At 42.5% G+C, this 18,514-nt stretch overlaps 1 protein-coding gene across 3 annotated transcripts in view; it reads left to right on the top strand.

Annotated features, from left to right (window-relative positions):
- Nucleotides 1–2,278: 2,278 nt before the first annotated feature.
- LOC140346814 (single-stranded DNA-binding protein 2) overlaps nucleotides 2,279–18,514 on the top strand; it is a 42,251-nt gene continuing 26,015 nt past the window's right edge. For all 3 annotated transcript variants that reach the window (XM_072433016.1, XM_072433014.1, XM_072433015.1), the window contains exon 1: nucleotides 2,279–2,509. In XM_072433016.1, coding sequence (XP_072289117.1) covers nucleotides 2,454–2,509 — 56 coding nt within the window. In that variant the 5' untranslated portion in view covers nucleotides 2,279–2,453. The remainder of the gene's footprint in view (nucleotides 2,510–18,514) is intronic.

Genomic DNA, 18,514 nt, shown 5'->3' with positions numbered 1-18,514 from the left:
TCTACCTCTGCGCCAAATTTCATGATTCTGCGATCAGATTTTTTTGGGGTCATTTCCTATCTCTCAATGCATTTTTGGTACATTTGGGGGCGCTGACACGCCAATTTTTTTTATTTTAGAAAATGGAAATAGCCAGAATGTAGAGAGGCACGATTTTTAGAGGTGTGCAAATTTTTGTGACTTTCCGTCAATGTTCACTGGGTGAAAAATAGGGGGGTTGGTCCCGAGAAGAAAGAAAGAAGAAAGAAAGAAAGAATAATATTCCGATGCGAAAACAATGTTTCCCATTTTTCAAATATCATAAACTATACATTTTCGGAAAGCGCTTTCCTACCTCATGGTGTGGGTCCCTGGTCACTGACGGGTACTTTCGTTAATTTTGAGTGGGCTCCGCCCACTTTGTGTTTTTGGCCCTCTTTACAGTAATAATGTTCAATTTTTGCATTACATGCTTATATGCACGGAACATGCAAGAGATGGGGAACGTATTCGTGAGCTACTTAGGGCAAATGAGTGCTTTATATGGGGATGACGACCGCTTCGCATCTCAATGTAAAGTGCTCGTTTAGTGCGCACTTTTGCACGGGCTTCGCCCGTTTACAACGGTAATGTTCCATTTTCCTACTACTAATTAGTATGCACGGGGCGTGCGTGAGTGAAGGAGTGCGTTAGTGAGTGTTTGGAAGTAGGCGAGCGCTTCGCGTTTTCGCAGCCGTGCTTCGCACGGCTTTACGAGATTAATAGGCCTCTCGCCAGCTTGTGGCGCTCGGGCCTAATAATAATATTTTTAGCAAAAACAATATAGCCGTTTCCACTATAACAACAAATTATACATTGTTTGAAAGCTCTAAGCCTTCCCCATGCCGCCATGGGGTGGAATCATCATTACGAGCGCTTACGCGCTCGTCATTCCCTTTCCTGTCGGGGTGCCCCACCCACTCCCCATAGACTTCCATTGATTTGAGCAGATACAAGCATGGCCCATGCCTGCGGCATGGATTATCGCGTACAGGACGATGCCAGGAAGGTTTTTGGAGGAATGCAGCGCTTCGCGCTGCTGTTGTCAACAATGAGTGAATGGGCGTTGTTGACTATTTCTGTCATAGCAGGAGTAAGTATGCATGATCCGTGCCTTCGGCATGGGCTAGTTCACTGTACTTGCCAGGGGCGACAGTACAGTGAACTAGCTCCCGCAAAGTTGCCTTCGGCAGCGTTGCGGGAGCAATAGGCCCTCCGCCCTGCTAGGGCTCGGGCCTAATAAAAATAATAAAAAATAATAATAATATTTTTAGCAAAAACAATAGCCGTTTCCACTATAACAACAAATTATACATCGTTTGAAAGCTCTAAGCCTTCCCCATGCCGCCATGGGGTGACATTACGCGCTCGTCACTCCCTATTCCATTAGGAGGATGGAGAGGAAGAGTGGTGTGGAGTGCTGAGGTAAAGTAGACATGGGAGTGAGAGCGAGGGAGTGCCAAATGGGTCACATCAGCGGCACATTGCATAAGCACCAACACTGCTGCCCCTGTGATCATGTTCAGATGATTACATATCATAATACATGTAATGCAAGTCACTGTCAATGGATCAAACATATGTGGACATTTAGGATGAGAGTTCAGAGGCTGCATTACATAGATATGATTGAGTATGTGGAGGTTTGCTGTTGTCTACTGTAGGAAGTGGTGGTGACAATGCAATGAGCTCCTTTTTTATCTGCCAGTTTGGACAGCAACATGACATAGCACTTTTTCTCTGCTGCACACTGTGACCTCGAATACAAAATTAGGGGGGTTGCTGTAAATCTGTCTCCTGAACAGCCTACTTCTTGTGTGGAATAAAATATACACCACGGAAAGGTTAAGATAAGGTCATAGCCTAATGCACCTGACCACACTGTTTTGGGAGAGGCTTCCAGGGAGCAATGGCAAAGATTTTCTCCCCCAAACTACGATTTTCAGCTTCTCAAACATAGACTATAAGGGCCAATGTAAAGGCCAATAAACTCCACTTGAAATGGACTTGTTTTCACCGCCCATACTCTGAAGTCATCGGTAGAGGGTGTCATTGTCTACAAAATGAACCACCGAAGACAGTTGATAAAAAAACATTTGTTGGACGGTTTCAAATGGCCGTATGCACAAAAGAGATGAGAATGAAGAGAGACGTCGTGCTTGTGTCCTGTCAGTCTGTCAGGAGGAGTGCGCACAGCCACGCGCTCGGACTGACGCGCGGCGATACACGGGGCTGGCGAAGGGGGCGGGGTTACGCTCGTTGTGGGCGTTCCCGGCGACTGTCACACACCGTTGGTTTCTATGATGAGTGGGCGGCGCCAGACTGCGGCGCATCCAATGGGCGCTGCCGCTGCTCGTGTCGCCATGGTGACGGGGCCGTGCCGGGGAGGTTGTGATGGGTTGACAGGTGCGTGACAATCGGGGCTCTCTGCAAGCATGTACGCCAAAGGCAAGAGCAGCGGCGTGCCGTCCGACAGCCAAGCCAGAGAAAAGTAAGTTTTATTTATGGGGGAGGACACGGCGGCGCGAGGGGAGTTCACGAGGGCCGGGGGCAGGCGCACACGCAGAGAGGAGAGGGACAGACAACGGATCACAAACTTATTCTGCTCTGTTTGACTAGAGACTATTGCTCTGCGAGATTGTGTCTCTGCTTTTACTGTAAGGACGTTTTTTCTGCCTGTTTCATCTTCTTTTTTCCCCCATTAAGTGTTGATACTCGAGTCTTTTTTTTTACTTTTCGGGTATTGGGTTTTCCTTTTTTTTTTTTAAGTGTTATTTAATTGCATCTCGAACTGAAAAGTGGTCGTGCAGTTTGTGTATCGTTTGGAAGAAGCACGCGGTTGTTTCAGCAGGATGAACAGATCACTCATGGCTTTGTATCGGAGGATTTGGATGTGTTGTGACAGCTATAGGGAGCTGTGCTTGCACCTTGTCTAATATCAAGTTTGGATAAGATTAAGCCTATAGGCCTGGCCATAATAGATTTAGATTAGAATCATATTTCTTTCATTGGGTTTCTGCAAATATAGCCTAGTTCTTTTTCAGATTTACACAGGTACTTTGTTTGGTCAGGTCTATGTGACATAGTTCAGCTGGACAGGCTCATTATAATGTGGTTATGTGAGGTTATGTTAGTGTGTTTGTGTGTGCTACATGACAAAGGGACATTTTTCCATTGTGTCTTAAATGTATGTTGGACTTAATGCTGGAGTTTGTACAGCTATTCTCCATGTCTGCCCTTGTCTGTTTGTTTTAAAGTGAGGTACCTATGGATGTCCACAGAGACCACAACAAATGACACCCTCCCTGTGTGTTTAGAAACCAGATGAAAGGCAAAATCAGGCCGACCAAAGTTTGGCTGTTAACAAGCAGCGTTGTGTGAGGGTGCGAGCTGGAGGAGCAGACCCACTGCTACCTCGGCTTCAGTTGTTTCTCATTTTTGGAGCTCAGCGGGGATCAGAGAGAGACTGAGCACGGCAACAGAGCGCAGGCTGGTCTGACCGGGGGAATTTGCTGGATCATTTACACTGTTGTAGTATTGACCTCAGAATGGGCCCCCCACTGACAAATGAGATGTAAAACACACATTTGCGCTAGTGACGTGCACAAATGAAAGAACATTAGGGTTTTAAGTAGATGGGGAATAATCAGCAACACGCTCTCCAAGTTTTTCTTTTTTCATTTCTCAGCTTTCACCAATCACTGACCGCTACATAGGCGCAGGTGGATTTTTTCAAGTTCAATGGCTTCTTCCCACAGTTCAAAGACAGTGTTAGGTGAAATGTAGAAAGAGATGGTTGTCACTGTATCTGTGTCAGGATTAGAATGAATTCCACTTTTCTGGTTGTGCTCATGGATCAAGCTCATTTCAAGATTCACCCAAAAAATCCTGACTTCAAATTAGTTTGAACAAAACAAACCAGAATTAAACGAGCTATGGTTTTGATATTGTCTATTTGTGTGTAATTGCATTTTTTTTCAACACGTTAACTGTTATTCCATCTAAATCTGTGTCATTATTCAGGAAGATATCGATCAAAGAGAATACTTTTGCCTATAAAACGAGGACGTGTTTGAATCAGAAGGGAAGAGACCTGGTGTAAAATGTAGCTAATAATTTGCTGGAGCTCATCTTAATGAGATCTATTTATCTAGACCATTTTCTGTTACATGTTTCTGTATTGAAATAAAACATGCAGCGATAAGACTGGAGGTGAAGTCATTAAGATTTGAGACAATAGATTTAGAGATTTTTCATGCAACATGCTTCATCGTGGTCTCTCTTACCTATTACTAATTAATTTCATCCCCAGCACTTGTCATTGATTGGAGTTAATCATGGTTGTTCTTCCAGTTTTCTGTGTTCTTCCTCTGCTCTCTCTGCCACCTGAGTTGGGCTTGACACTGATTTGAAGTGACAGGACATGACCGCTCACAGTGTTCTCAGTTGTTGGACAAGTATAGGTTTTAGAGGCAGTTGGTGGACATAGTTCCCATTGATTTATTTATCTTTAAACATTTCTGAAGTTCTTCTTTTCCCATGTTGCGGTTTAATCCACTGTTAGAAAATCTGAAATGTAAAAAAAGATTTAGGAAGAAGGGCAAGAATAAGAAAGTTATGAGCTGGTGTCATTGCTGCTTATGAAATAAGCACAAATGTGGTGCTGAAGTGTGCCTTCTGCTTTAGGGATTGTCATTGCACAACTCTATGAACCGAGACACCTCACAATGCTGCCAGGAGGCTGCCAGTGCAGCGTAGAGCAATGCATGCTGGGAGTGTTTATCAGACTGCCACTCTGGCTCTGACAGTGAGCTACATTATGGAGGAGCACAATGAGACCACATCTCACAATAAAAACATTGCACTGCACAGATTCCACTGAGCCAGAGCTCACAGAGCTGCCACCTGAGGAACAGGACACAAACAAGGGGCACGTCACACTTTTACAAACACTCCTTTCTTTTCCATTGGGGCTCACAATTAGGAGACCATCAATATTATTTTGTTGCAAACCATACTAGATGGGCAGCACTGACAAAAAGAACCCCAGAAGTTACAGAACGTGCCTAAGCAGGACGCAAAGTATTGCACTTGACTGAAAACCACTATTTTTAAAGAAACATTCTAAATGGTACTACTTTGTAAAACCACCATCTTTTATATAAAAAAGAACAAAATTATAAGAAAAAGTTTCTCCAGACGAACACCTCGATAGTGCTGTCAACATGAAGTGCATAGGACCTTAGTTAAAGCTCTTCACAAGTCCTATCAGTGGCGATGATACAGCACAAAGGGCTGTTTGAGAGTCCCATCTGAACTGTTTGCCTCCAGCTCGTCTCCCATATGTTTTCCCTCTAACATCAGCTCCATCTGTCCGTCACGCTGCCGTCATGGTGGAGTGTGAACCGCAACACCCATTGATCATTATGTAGCTAATAGCCTCTTCAACTCTCATGGGACGCTCTTGAACAAGTCTGTCGTTGTCGTCTTCTGCTGCTGGTGGTCAGAGAAAACGCCTCAACTGCCAAAGTTTTAATCTTTCCTGTGTTTGAGATCAGCCTTGATGTAGGATTACAAAACTGAGCTGTGATATGCAGGGTTTTCTCTTCAAAAAAAAGCGATGATGACAGTTTGACAGGGCTCTGATAAAAAGCTCTTTTTAACCTGCCAAACACATCCCATCTGTTAAAGTCCTCTTTTATCTGCTGGCATCCCTGCTCATCGGCTCTTATCCCCCGCGCCGGAGATGGAAGTTGCCATCGAAGTGCTATCAAAGCCCCGTAGACACACTTGATTGATGCCGCAGGGAAATGCTTGACATGTCAATCAACACGAGCGACTCAAGACGACGGCACCCACCCAGAACGAGACGAAAAAGAAGCTTAAAATGTCCAGCAGCATCAAACAATGGGAACAGAGAGGACATTAGTGTTCCTCAGTGTTCTACAGATGCAAACCTTGAACATGGGAACAGTTATCAGTTACAATAAGCACATACAACACTTAAAAACTTCTCTTGTTATATGTTGCCATGTTTATCTGTTTATAACTTCTCTCACTTCAGATTTTTGTGTGATTCCTTTTGTCACCTGTTGATTTTGCTGACGTCAGTTCATTTGCTCCAATTTCCTGTGTGATTCAAATTCCCCCTTTTGCCATTTTACCGTCAACTAAGTGACTTTATACAAGAGGAGGCAGAGGTCAAATTGTCCTGTCGGTAGTTTTATATCTGCGTTGTGTATGAGCAGTGGGTCTTGTGGTATTGTTGTGGATGTTTTTGTTGCTCACGGTGACACAAAATATGCACCGCTTTGCTCCAAACCACAAAGCGCTGGACGCTCCCTCAAAACACTTCCTGTAACCTGAGCTCCTGCCTAAAGTCAACACTGTCAGTGGAAACAACACTTTCAGATCAAACAACTTGCATGTCACACTTTTTGTTGCATTATGTAGCATTGGTGGTTATGTTTGAACTGGCAAATCTGTACACAATTGCATGCTTTTGTCTGCATTACAGTTATAATACGTGATAGATCATGATTTAATGTTTTTTTTTAAATATTTTATTTAAAACAACTCATTAAAAGAACTTTTGCAGATTTCCATCACATTTTACTCAAGATGCACGTTCAGATGATTATGTGAAAGCATTAACAGCTCTTAAAAGTAGATTTTTCCTTTAATCTGTCCTTTAATGACCTGTTGACTTGGCCATGTTTAATATTTGTGCTGATTTGACAGTTCAATGCAGTTGTTTAATATAATATGTCCTTCTCAAGTGCAGTCAACAGTTTTCCATCATATTGCGGAAAATAAGTTAACGCTGATGAAGCCATCTACTGATCCTGCCTCTGCATTTATCCAGGTGTGGGACCAGCACAAAGCACTGAAACAGCATTGTGTTGCAACAGTATAATCTTGATTTACGTTAAGTGCAGATGCGGCGCGGGCCCCCTCTCGTCTGCTCTGTTGAGTGGAGATTGGTTGGAGGGTTTTCTGCTGAAATTCTCCATCATTGATATGCAAGCCGCATCGCACAGACACTAGCGCAAGGTTAAGCATGCATGACGGCCGGGCTTAGGAACTGCCTTAGACGCTCCCTCCTCTCCCCTTGTAGCTGTTTGCTTTTCAGTCCACTGCTGCTCACTATCACACCACATAATTGTTTAGTAAAATGAAACCTGCACGCCATGACATGGATTTTGTCCCTACACATGTCCCGTCCTGTCTATAAACGTTCTCATATTTAGTCTTCAATTGCAGTTTGGTAACCGCTGTGGTAACTGTAGCGCTGTTTGGCCTTTATTGTTTAACACAGAATAAATCAATTCTATCCACTAGGTATTTTTCCCCTCATAAATCTGTCATACATTTAGATGAGATTCATGCATTCATGTTCTTCCTGGAATAGTTCAGGATCGCCTTTGTCTCATTTCTGATTTTTGTGGTTCTTATAGTTCCTGTTGAAAAGGATTGTGATGTGATAACTTAATACTTTGAGTCATCTTCTCTGTCTACGCTTCACTTTGTCAGGCAAGTGAGACGTGAGCCATGTTTCCACTGGTTCACTTTGGAGCAGATTGGGGGGGGTTAGTACAAGTACAAGTTTCCAGGGCGTGTGGGCTCACTTACTGCTCCCGGGATGATTGAGTGAAATAAAGAGAAAATGTTGACTGGGATGAAAACCACATGGAAAAAAGCTAATCTAAATACAAAAATATGAATAACATACAAAATGCTGACTTGATCTTGTGAAAAACCTAAATGTTTCCAGTTATGACAACTAATTTTATTGGTTGAGCTGACAAACGTAGCAAACCCAAGCTAACAAATGTTAGCATCAGCTGTTTCCTGTTTATCGATACACTACACTTGCATCAAAACCCAAAACATTATAGTGTATTATGTATCGAACATTATCCAAAGCCAACACATTTCATAAAGAAACATGACACTAGGGCGTAGAGACAGGGCCGGCCCAAGCCTTCAGGGGGCCCTAAGCGAAAACATTTTTGGGGGCCCCTCACCACGTCATCAGAATCAGTTTTATTGCCATTGTCAGTGAACAATTCACATATGGGAACTTTCTTCAACGCAAACAAAGCGCACCAAAACTCCAGGGCATATGTTTGCCAGTTAGTTTATTCTCAACACCTCACAAGCTCAAATATTGATAACTTAAATCCCACAATGCAACTTGGTATTCCGCTGACATCACCTCTACTCCCTGAACAAATAACACACATCCCAGATATGTTTTTGGGTGTATTTGTGGGCGTTAAGGGTCTACAGCCACATTAGCATTATTTTAAATTAATGAACAGGGGGGGGTCTGGGGGCCAGAGATTTTCAGACCTTTTTGGGTCTTCTGGTGCATTTTAATGTGGTCCAACCGGCTAAAGTCAGAGTAAAATGTTGAGGTTGTAATGCTATAAAATGAAGATGTGATGAAACTGTGCCAGGAGAAAATGATTAAAGCCAGTTATTAATACATTAGTGTACTTAATTACTCAATACAATATTGGCTATGAAAAATAATTATGGTCAAATTGATTCATTTTAACTGAAAATGTAAAAGTAATAGTTATCCTTACTAATTTATCTTTTACTGCTCCCAACTGTTCTTTCTTGCCAAAGTGACAAAACAAGTTATATTAAATTAAACAAATGGTATAAGCATTGCTTGATAACACTCATAAAGCTACACAGAGCAAAAATGTTAATTCCCAGAGAATGAACAGAACTAGAACTGAAGGTCCAAACCCTAGCTATAGTGAAGCGACTGCGTTTCTGCAACTTTGCCACTTTTATATAAAAATATATAGTATTATTCTATAACAGATGTAATTTTAATTTGTCTGGTTATGTTTCACTATCAATTCATTATAATTTATAACAAATAGTCTAATGATGCTTTTTAAATAAATTGAAATGTTTTATTGCTCTATTAAAAGTGAATTACAATATAAATGTTTGTTCTGATCAGAACATCACACACTGGACTCCTGCATGAAACAATGCTGCGATGTGATTGGCTGATGGACCTTCCGTGCATAAACTTTTACGTTCCTCTCATTGCACATTAAGAAGTCAAAGTAAAACAGACATCACGAGTCACGATTGATCTCACACATGGAGATGTGAGAAAGAGCAAACTCAAACCCGCTCATCTCTGACTGAGGCTGCACAGGGGCCCGGGACAGGGGCCCGGGACAGGGCCGCACACTGTTCACTCCAAAGTCTCACGTCAGAGGTTCTGGACGAGACGGCGCTCGTCTGGACCGGATCTCCGCCTCTTAGTGACCCGGGGCATAGAGGCCCCTCCCCGGCCTCACCTGCAGCTAACACTACGGGGCTGGTGTAAATGTTAAACTTATTATCTTTCATTCAGACATATTATTGTGCGCGGTGCAGAGCTCTCGTCGCCTCCAGCCTGAGCGAACTAACGTGACAGACTCGTGTTGTTTCAAACAGCAGCATTAACCGTCTCTTTGTAAGAGAAGTTCAATACCTGAGAGTGTTGTTGAGTTTGCAGTTTCTTTACATCGTCAAGAAGTTTCTTCTTTCGTTTTTCGGCATCGGGGGGATATATTCCTCTGGACATGAGGACCACGCAGGGACCACGTTGTGTTGTGTTTATGTTTTGCTCTCGTTCTGCTCGCGCACAATGAAGTTGCCCAATCAGCGCAGGTTTGGTGTCTTGGTTGCCAGATTGTCATTACAAATAAATGCAGTTTGTGCGTTATGTTACCGCAGTGTGCGCTGCCGCGCCAGCAGCGCTACTACACTAGTGGCGCACGCTGCGCTTGCACTTCGCATAAGACGGGTTGCCAGATTGGGGGCCCTTTTAACGCCTCGGGGCCATGCTCGGGGCCCTACGCGGCTGCTTAGTTCGCTTATAGGCTGGGCCGGCCCTGCGTAGAGACTCAGAGAAGTGAAATAACTGTGGGAAACACCGAGGATAAACTGGAAGTTGTTTCTTGTTTAATCTAAACTAAGCCACATCTCACAGCGCCACGAAACACAAAGACCGCCGTTGACCGAAGCGGGTCGAGTGAACCAGTCTGTGGGACCAGGACCAGTCCAAACATGGGTCTGGTTTAACTGAATCTGAGCCACTTCCTGTTGCTGAATTTAAGTGTGGATGAACGGCAAGCCCAACTCTGTTTGTCAGAGCCTTAACCTTTACTAGAACCCTCAACATTGATTAGTAAAAGTGAGATAGACGGAAATAGACAAAAATATAGTTACACCAAGAAACAGCTAGCACAAAAATGTCAATAAAATAATATATTAGACTCAATGATATGATATAATATATCAGACACAATAAAATAAAATATCAGACACAATAAAATATCAGACACAATAATATATCAGACATAGTGATATATCAGACACAATAAAATAAAATATCAGACATAGTGATATATCAGACCTAGTGATATATCAGACCTAGTGATATATCATACCTAGTGATATATCAGACACAATGATATATCAGACCTAGTGATATATCAGACCTAGTGATATATCATACCTAGTGATATATCATACCTAGTGATATATCAGACCTAGTGATATATCAGACACAGTGATATATCAGACATAGTGACATATCAGACACAGTGATATATCAGACACAGTGATATATCAGACACAATGATATATCAGACATAGTGATATATCAGACATAGTGATATATCAGACATAGTGCCCTGTTTGTGCCCTGTTTCCTCCCACAGTCCAAAGACTCACATCTGTAGAAGAAATGGTTCATATAAAAGAACATGTTCACGGTCTATAAAGTCCTATTGTAGAACATCAGTCTGTTGGAGAGACAAGAGCTTCTCCAACACTTTTAATGCATTTCTGAATGGGATTTTTATGTACCGGTATTTCCGAACAATTTTAAGGCCGAAGTTAAAAACTAATTGACCCTGGGTGATCACTGTTTCCATAACTTTAGTGCTTATAGCAGTTTAATACATTCTTTCACTTAACAGTCGTATTTCTTTGCAGATTTACGGTTTTCTCCTTTGGGAAAGAGCTGAACAAGTAAAACACACTCCTTAAAATCATCGGTGCCTCTTCAGCTGTGAAATTAAACAAACTCCCCACGAGAGGCGACTCAATCCCAACAAATCAAATGCAACAAACGGAACTCGAATTAAGAAAGTGATGGAATAAATTCTCCTTTTATTCCATTGATTGACATAACACAAACATACAGTAGACTAGTCATTAAACGTAATTATTTGACACATTTCTCCACAACAGGCACTTGGTAGTTTCTGCTCAATTAGCGCGTGTTGGTGAGTCTGCTCTTTGGCTGGGTAAGCTGGTGTTTCCTGTTATCTGGGCCTGGGTATTGTTGTCTGCAGTGGGAGGCTGTGAAGTCGTAGCGCCGCTGACAGAACCAGAGGCGCTCCATTTCATCTGATTGCGAGTGTATGGGCGCTGTCTTTTCATTGTATTGTCTCTCAAGGCTTAATTGTAACCGCACTAATTTGCTGTTTTCCACATCAGATTGGGAGTGGATTGTCACAGCTGCCTGTGTGCTGCTGCTGCCTGCACAATTACACCCAGCGCTAGTTGAATGTCTTTTTTCCTTTTTTTTTTTTTTTTAGGCAAAGGAGTAAATTAAAATGCCACTATCGTCACATGCTTTTATTGATTGTAAATGATTGTTAAACATATTTGGGCTGCAAAATGTGTCGTATGGTAGTCGCAATTTCAATGGTGGCAATTAGTAAATCGTGAACACAGCAATTATTTAAGTAACATCTGCAGACATGCATTGATTTAGCAGGTAGTTCAGTCTCTATGTTAATGCACCACTTTGTGGTGCATTAACATATTGTGCTTTAGAGAACAGGAAATAACAAGAAAATATGTGGGGAAAAACACAATGAAGGCAAGGCAAGGCAAGGCAAGGCAAGTTTATTTGTAGAGCACATTTCATACACAAGGCAATTCAAAGTGCTTCACACAGCAGGAAAAATGCATTCAAATCACAAAGAAATTACAGAAACAGAAATACAATACAATTAACTAAATTAAAAATTATCAATCCAACTGATTTTCTAAACTAATAAAATCGCAAACAAAAGAGAAGAGTGCAAAGAAAAAATTGTTTCAGTCATATGCGCAGCTAAACAAAACTGTTTTTAGCTTAGATTTGAACATTGTCAGAGTAGAAGCCTGTCTCACATCTTCAGGAAGACTGTTCCAGGTTTTAGCTGCATAAAACTGAAACGCAGATTCCCCATGTTTTGTCCTGACTCTGGGCACCAGCAGGAGGCCGGTCCCTGAGGTCCTCAGAGTCCGAGATGGTTCATATGGCACTAACATATCCAAGATGTACTTTGGTGCTAGGCCATGGAGAGACTTGTACACAAGCAGAGCTGCTTTAAAGTCTATTCTCTGAGCCACAGGGAGCCAGTGCAGAGACCTGAGAACAGGACTAATGTGATCATACTTCCTGGTTCTAGTCAGGACCCGAGCAGCAGCGTTCTGGATGTACTGCAGCTGTTTTACAGCTCGTTTGGAGAGACCAGTGAGCAGGCCGTTACAGTAGTCTAATCTACTGGAGACAAACGCATGGATAAGTCTCTCTAAATCTGGTTTTGACACTATATTTTTGATTTTGGCAATGTTTTTTAGATGGTAAAAAGCTGCTGATGTTATTGATTTGACGTGCTATTAAAGTTCAAGTCTGAGTCCATTATTACCCCCAGATTTCTAACTTGGTTTGTAGGTTTTAGAGCGAGACTCTGGAGGTGACCGCTAACACTTTCTCTTTGTTTCTGTGGGCCAAAAACGATTATTTCAGTCTTGTCTGAGTTCAGCTGGAGAAAGTTGTTTTGCATCCACAAACTGATCTGTTGGATGCAGTGAAATAGTCCATAGTCACCTGCCGATAGTGAAACATAGATCTGAGTGTCGTCTGCATAATTGTGATAGGACACATTTTCACTGCGTATCAACTGACCTAACGGCAGCATGTAGAGGTTGAACAGAAGGGGACCCAGGACTGACCCTTGGGGCACTCCACAGGTCAGGGTCATGTGGTCTGAGACACAGCTACCAATTTCAACAAAGTACTTCCTGTCTTCCAGATAGGACCTTAACCAGTTTAGGGCAGTGCCAATGATGCCCACCCAGTCCTCTAGTCTCTGTAAGAGGATCCCATGATCGACAGTGTCAAAAGCAGCACTCAGATCTAACAGAATTAAGACTGAGGCTTTGCCCGTGTCAGTGTTCAGGCGGATGTCATTTGTCACCTTGACAAGAGCAGTCTCAGTGCTGTGATGAGGTCTAAAACCTGACTGAAAAACATCAAATGAGTTGTTTATTAAGAGGAAATCTGTGAGCTATTGGTAAACAACCTTTTCAAGGACTTTGCCCCAAAATGGCAGATTAGAGATGGGCCGGTAATGACTCAGTACTGCGGCATCAAGACTGCTCTTCTTTAGGAGAGGCTTTATGACCGCAGTTTTCAAAGACATTGGGAATGTTCCAGATTGAAGCGACATGTTAACTATGTGAGTGAATGGTGCTAACAAACTGTTCAGCACAGACTTTAGAAATCTGGTGGGTAACACATCAAGGCAGCATGTAGATGAACTCAGACTGGTGATGATCTCATGGACAGTTTTGTCAGTTACTGGTGCAAAGTGAGTTAGCTCTAAGTGTCTTGGTGGTTTTAGGGTAATTTTTTGCATTGTGGGATTTATAGCATTTTTAATGCCCTGAACTTTGTCATTAAAGAATAATGCAAACTCATTACACTTGGATGTGGAAATGAGTTCTAACGGCAGCTGAGCTGGAGGGTTTGTTAATCTGTTTACTGTGGCAAACAGGACACGCGAGTTGTTACTGCAGCTTCCAATTATTTCAGAAAAATATCTTTCCCTAGTTCTACATAAGATTAGGTTGTACATGTTCAGCTTTTCTTTGTAAATCTCTTTTTGAACCTGGAGCTTTGACTTGCGCCATTTCCGTTCGGCCCTGCGGCACTCCCTTTTCTGTGCCCTGACCGAATCATCATTTCTCCACGGCGCCTTCTGCTTATTTTTAACCATTTTAGCCTTTATAGGGGCGATGGTGTCCAGAACATTCAAAGCATCTCAGTAAAATAAAACGTTGGCAGTGCTGGGGAGGCTTGTATAAAACAATGAAGAGAATGGATGGAGACCGTTTTAGCTCCAATTTAAAGGATACATACTCAAATGATGAAAACACCCCAAAAGACAACCTGCGGGTAATTATTTCATCTCTAAAGACAGCACAGACTCCACCCCCTTTTTTTGTTTTCTCGTGTTTCAGATTCAAACTTAAAGTTGGGTGGAGCAGATTCTATCAGAACTACATTTCCTGTGTTTTTGTCAAGCCATGTTTCAGTTAAAAACATAAAATCAAGATTATAAGAAAAAATAAAATTATTAATTAAGAGAGATTTGTTACATAAGGATCTGACATTTAGCACAGCAAGTTTCAGACTAGTTTCAATGGGACTGGGCTTTATCTTTTCACAGGGAATATGAATCACATTTCTCAGATTGGGCCTGACTCGCATTTTGTTTTTCCATCTGTGTGATGATGTGACTACAGAAATAGCACTAGGGGGGGCTCTTTTTACATAGGGCCCCGGGTTGGTTTGATTTTTAATGTGACAATAAGTCCCGGCAACGCTGAGACCCAGTGCATCCTAGCTATGGGAGATACCAGGTGAAAGGCGAGGTTGGATGGGTGGTGGGGCTTTTGTAGCCAAGGAGAGTTTGGGACCAGGTGAGAGGCGAGGGGTGATGCGTGGTGGGGCTTTTGTTGGTGTAGTCGGCTTGTGCAGGGAAGAGTTGATACGTATTGACATAGCCCTTGCTATATTGGGCGTGAGTGGAGCCATCTTAATGCCTGATTTGATCAGACTTTCAAAATGGCTGGGAAGGCCCATGGGTGAGAGTGGAGATGAGAAGGAGAATGATGAATCTTTAGTGGGAGTAGATGTTGCAGGGGGAACCCAGGGCTGGTGTGAAGGCAGGGGCGATGACAGGGATGTTGTTGGGCTTGTCACAGATGGGTCCAAGGCCTTTGAAGATTGTTCCTTTGCTGGAGGCGGTGGAGGTGAATGTGGAGCAGCTGGAGCTGAATCCTTTGCTGGTGGTGGTGGAGCAGCTGCTGATGAATCCTTTGGTGGAGGCTGAGGTTGTGGTGCTTTTGATGTTGAAACATTGGCTCGGTCTCTGGCTGATGGAGCAGGAATTCTTCTCTCATTCCTCTCTTCTCTAACTATCTGCTCAGGACCCTGTCCAGGCCCAGTCCAATGCCTCAGAGCGTGGAGCAGGTTCTCTGTCAGCACCCTCACTCCACCTCTGCATAGGTGGGGGCCATTTCTCTTAAACAGGTCCTCTCGTTTCCAGAATAGATAGAAGTTCTCAATGTAGTGTAGTCCTCTAGGGGTACACTCTTTGGACAGCCATGTGTTCAGCTGAAGAAGCCGGCTGAACTTGTTTATCCTCCTGTCGATGTTTGGAAGAGGTCCACTTATGAATGTTTTGATTTCCATTTTGCACAATCAGCTGTTTAGCTCCTCCATGCTTAGCCATAATATTTGGAAGGAGTGACGTTATCTCAGAAACAGTGGCGCTTGGAAAAGAATGTGTGTTTATCTTTTCATGCGTCACATGACTTATCGCGCCGTCCCCAACTAAAACAATCTGCGTGACCTTGGCTCCTGGCACAGATCCTCCTCGCTGTATTTTGGCCACGTCATCTTTCCTTTTTTCATTTAATTCCATCTCTGAAAGTGGTAAAAATCTGTTGGTGAGCTGTATTTTAGGTGACTTCACGTTATCTTTGTATCGTTTAGGCTTTGCTCCAAGTTTGTTCCAAGAAACAGCCTGGTCTTTCTGGTTTTTAGACAGTTTTGGAAACGACACTGCGGTTTAGGTTGAAAGTAGCAGTTTTTCTTGTGAAAAGCATGCTCTTCTTACCATCGGTTGACACAGCAATGGTATCGTGAAGAACTTTTTCAGATTCCAAAACAAATATCCGTGTTTTCAGCTCATTAATTTCTTGTTGATATTTCCGACAGCGTTCACAGTCTTTCTCCCTTCTTCTCCCGGACATGTCGCTGGCGTCAGATATGTCGTTAAAACTGGAAAAATGTTCTTAAAATCCTTGGTTTACTTGAAAAAGTCTAAAGCAAAAATGTTTGGAAGACAAAAACTGATTAAAAAGCAAAATAAATAAGGAAAGCAGCGATAGCAAGCGGAGCGAGCAAAAAAGATGAATATTCATTAAAAAACCTTCAGTCAGATACACAGCTAAACTGAACTGTTTTGAATCCTAATTAAACATTGTCATAATAGTAGAAACCTGTCTCACATCTTTGTCGTTACACATTAAATTAAACTGCAGGTCCATAAGTTTAGTCCCAACTCTTAACACCCACATAAAACTGCAGCAGTTATTGATTTTTTTCTGTCCATGTCAGCGAAATAATGATAAAGACTGCCACGGTATTTTACTATGGTATATACTTTGAATATATGTGTGCAGTTGCTTCACTTTTCAAATCAACTTTCACCTTACATTTTAAGTACTAGGGCAGTATGTCGGGTCTAGTACTTCACCTATATCATAATCGATATAACTAAAATGTGGCCCCAGGCTGTGAGTGGCCGTGTGTCATTGACCTCGGTGCATCAGATTTGACTTTTTGAACTGACCCATGAGCAAAAATGGACTTAGTAAAACATTTGGGCTAAAAGTTTACACAATCATGTCTCAAGTTATTTCATATCCAATTCTGTATTCTTTTATTATTTTAACATATATTGACGGTATTGACAAATGTCGGTAATCAGCCACAGATGCAAGCCAAATATCCAATTTCGGTCTTTGCTCATCCCTTGTAATTACTGTAGTATTATTATTATTATCACAACATGAAATACAAACTTCCCTTATGAAAAGAGTTTAATAGAGTTGAATACACACTGCTCGTATGAGATGAGCCTCAAACTTCTCTACCTGAGACTTGTTTTTTCCATTATTCCTCTTATATTCCTCTTATATTCCTGACTTTATGTATTTGACAGTCCCCGGGGGAGGGGGCAGCGGGAGATTGTGGGATCTGCACTTAATGAAAGGTAAACATGAATCCTTCCCCGAGGTGAGCTGGGGAGTGCACCGGCCTTCCTCCCGCTCTCAGGATATGAGCTTCATTCTTTTACGCATGCCATTTCTCCCCTCCATCAATAATAAAGTCCACTCTTAGCCGAAGAGAGAGAGAGATTTATGTGAGCCACTCCATTGTTTAGCCTTAGCACAAGAGTTTTCGGATTGAAAAGTTATCTCTCTGTGTTCAGCCGTGGAGGTTGTGCCGCTTGAACCTCTTAACACTCGTGAAGAGGGCCAGCTCCTCTCACTAGTCCCAAACCTAGCAACACAGATTGTTTTTTTTCTTTCTTTGCCAAACCCGTGTTGGGGCAGCAGGCCTCGTTTCTTTGCCAAACCACCGCCACGGGCTTTTCCACGAGTCCTGAGCAAACATTTACCAGGCGATGCAGCGCTTGACACAATCCCAGTGGAGACGAAACACGGCCCACGAGCGGAGAGCGCAGCCTGTTTGAGCGTCTTCCCCGCGGCCGGATTATGACACGTGTTCGGGCTAATCTTCAAAGAGATTGTCTCAGAGTCGCACTCCAAGTTTCAGTCGTACCCCAACTGCGTACATGCAGAGGTCAGCGAGCTCCGCCGAGCCCAGTCCACACTTCATATCTCTCACCACAGCGCTTTGCCTCGGCTCGGGCGGAGCCATTACCGGGGCTCTTGGGGATGCGGTGGAAGGATAATGGAGAATATAGATTTAACTTGTGACCATCAGCAAAAATACCAATTAGAAATGCATCAGCGATCAGCCTGTGCTCGAGCCGCGGCAGCGCTCCGGCCGCCGAGGGTTATTAAAAGGCACAGGTTTGACGACGTTATAGGCAAAATATGTAAATGCAAAGTCACTGAATTGTTTGCTTGGTCTGAAGGTTTGGAAGAAATTACAGGTCCATTTTTATCAAACAAGATCCATAGTTTCTTTTCCATTTGAGTCATTTAGATTTGACATTATTCTTGCAGCATAAACGGTCTGACATAGAAATACTAAACAATGCTTTTACGGACATTGTTGAGAAGAATCCTTGTATCTCGTGACAGAATAAATGAATACCTCCAATGTAACATATTCTGTTACATGGTCTGTATTCTGAATACTTGAAATACTTTGATTTAAATTAATAATTATGAATATGAATTACACTAGTGTAAAAACATGACACTGGATTATAACAGCTTCATGTTTGTTACACCATTTGTTATGTATTTATTTTGTTCACTGATTAGAGACGCTCGTCTCACTAATGTGCAGTTTAAAGTCTAACTTGCACAAGCTAATATTGCAAAATATTCAGTATTTATTATGTGTGGTATTTATTAA

Source organism: Eucyclogobius newberryi, unplaced genomic scaffold, assembly GCF_026437365.1.
Source record: "Eucyclogobius newberryi isolate DKJ021-1_F unplaced genomic scaffold, fEucNew1.0.hap1 SCAF_6, whole genome shotgun sequence".
Lineage (NCBI taxonomy): Eukaryota > Metazoa > Chordata > Actinopteri > Gobiiformes > Gobiidae > Eucyclogobius > Eucyclogobius newberryi.
The sequence above is the reverse complement of the archived record's forward strand: the minus strand, read 5'-3'. Positions and strand labels throughout refer to the sequence as shown.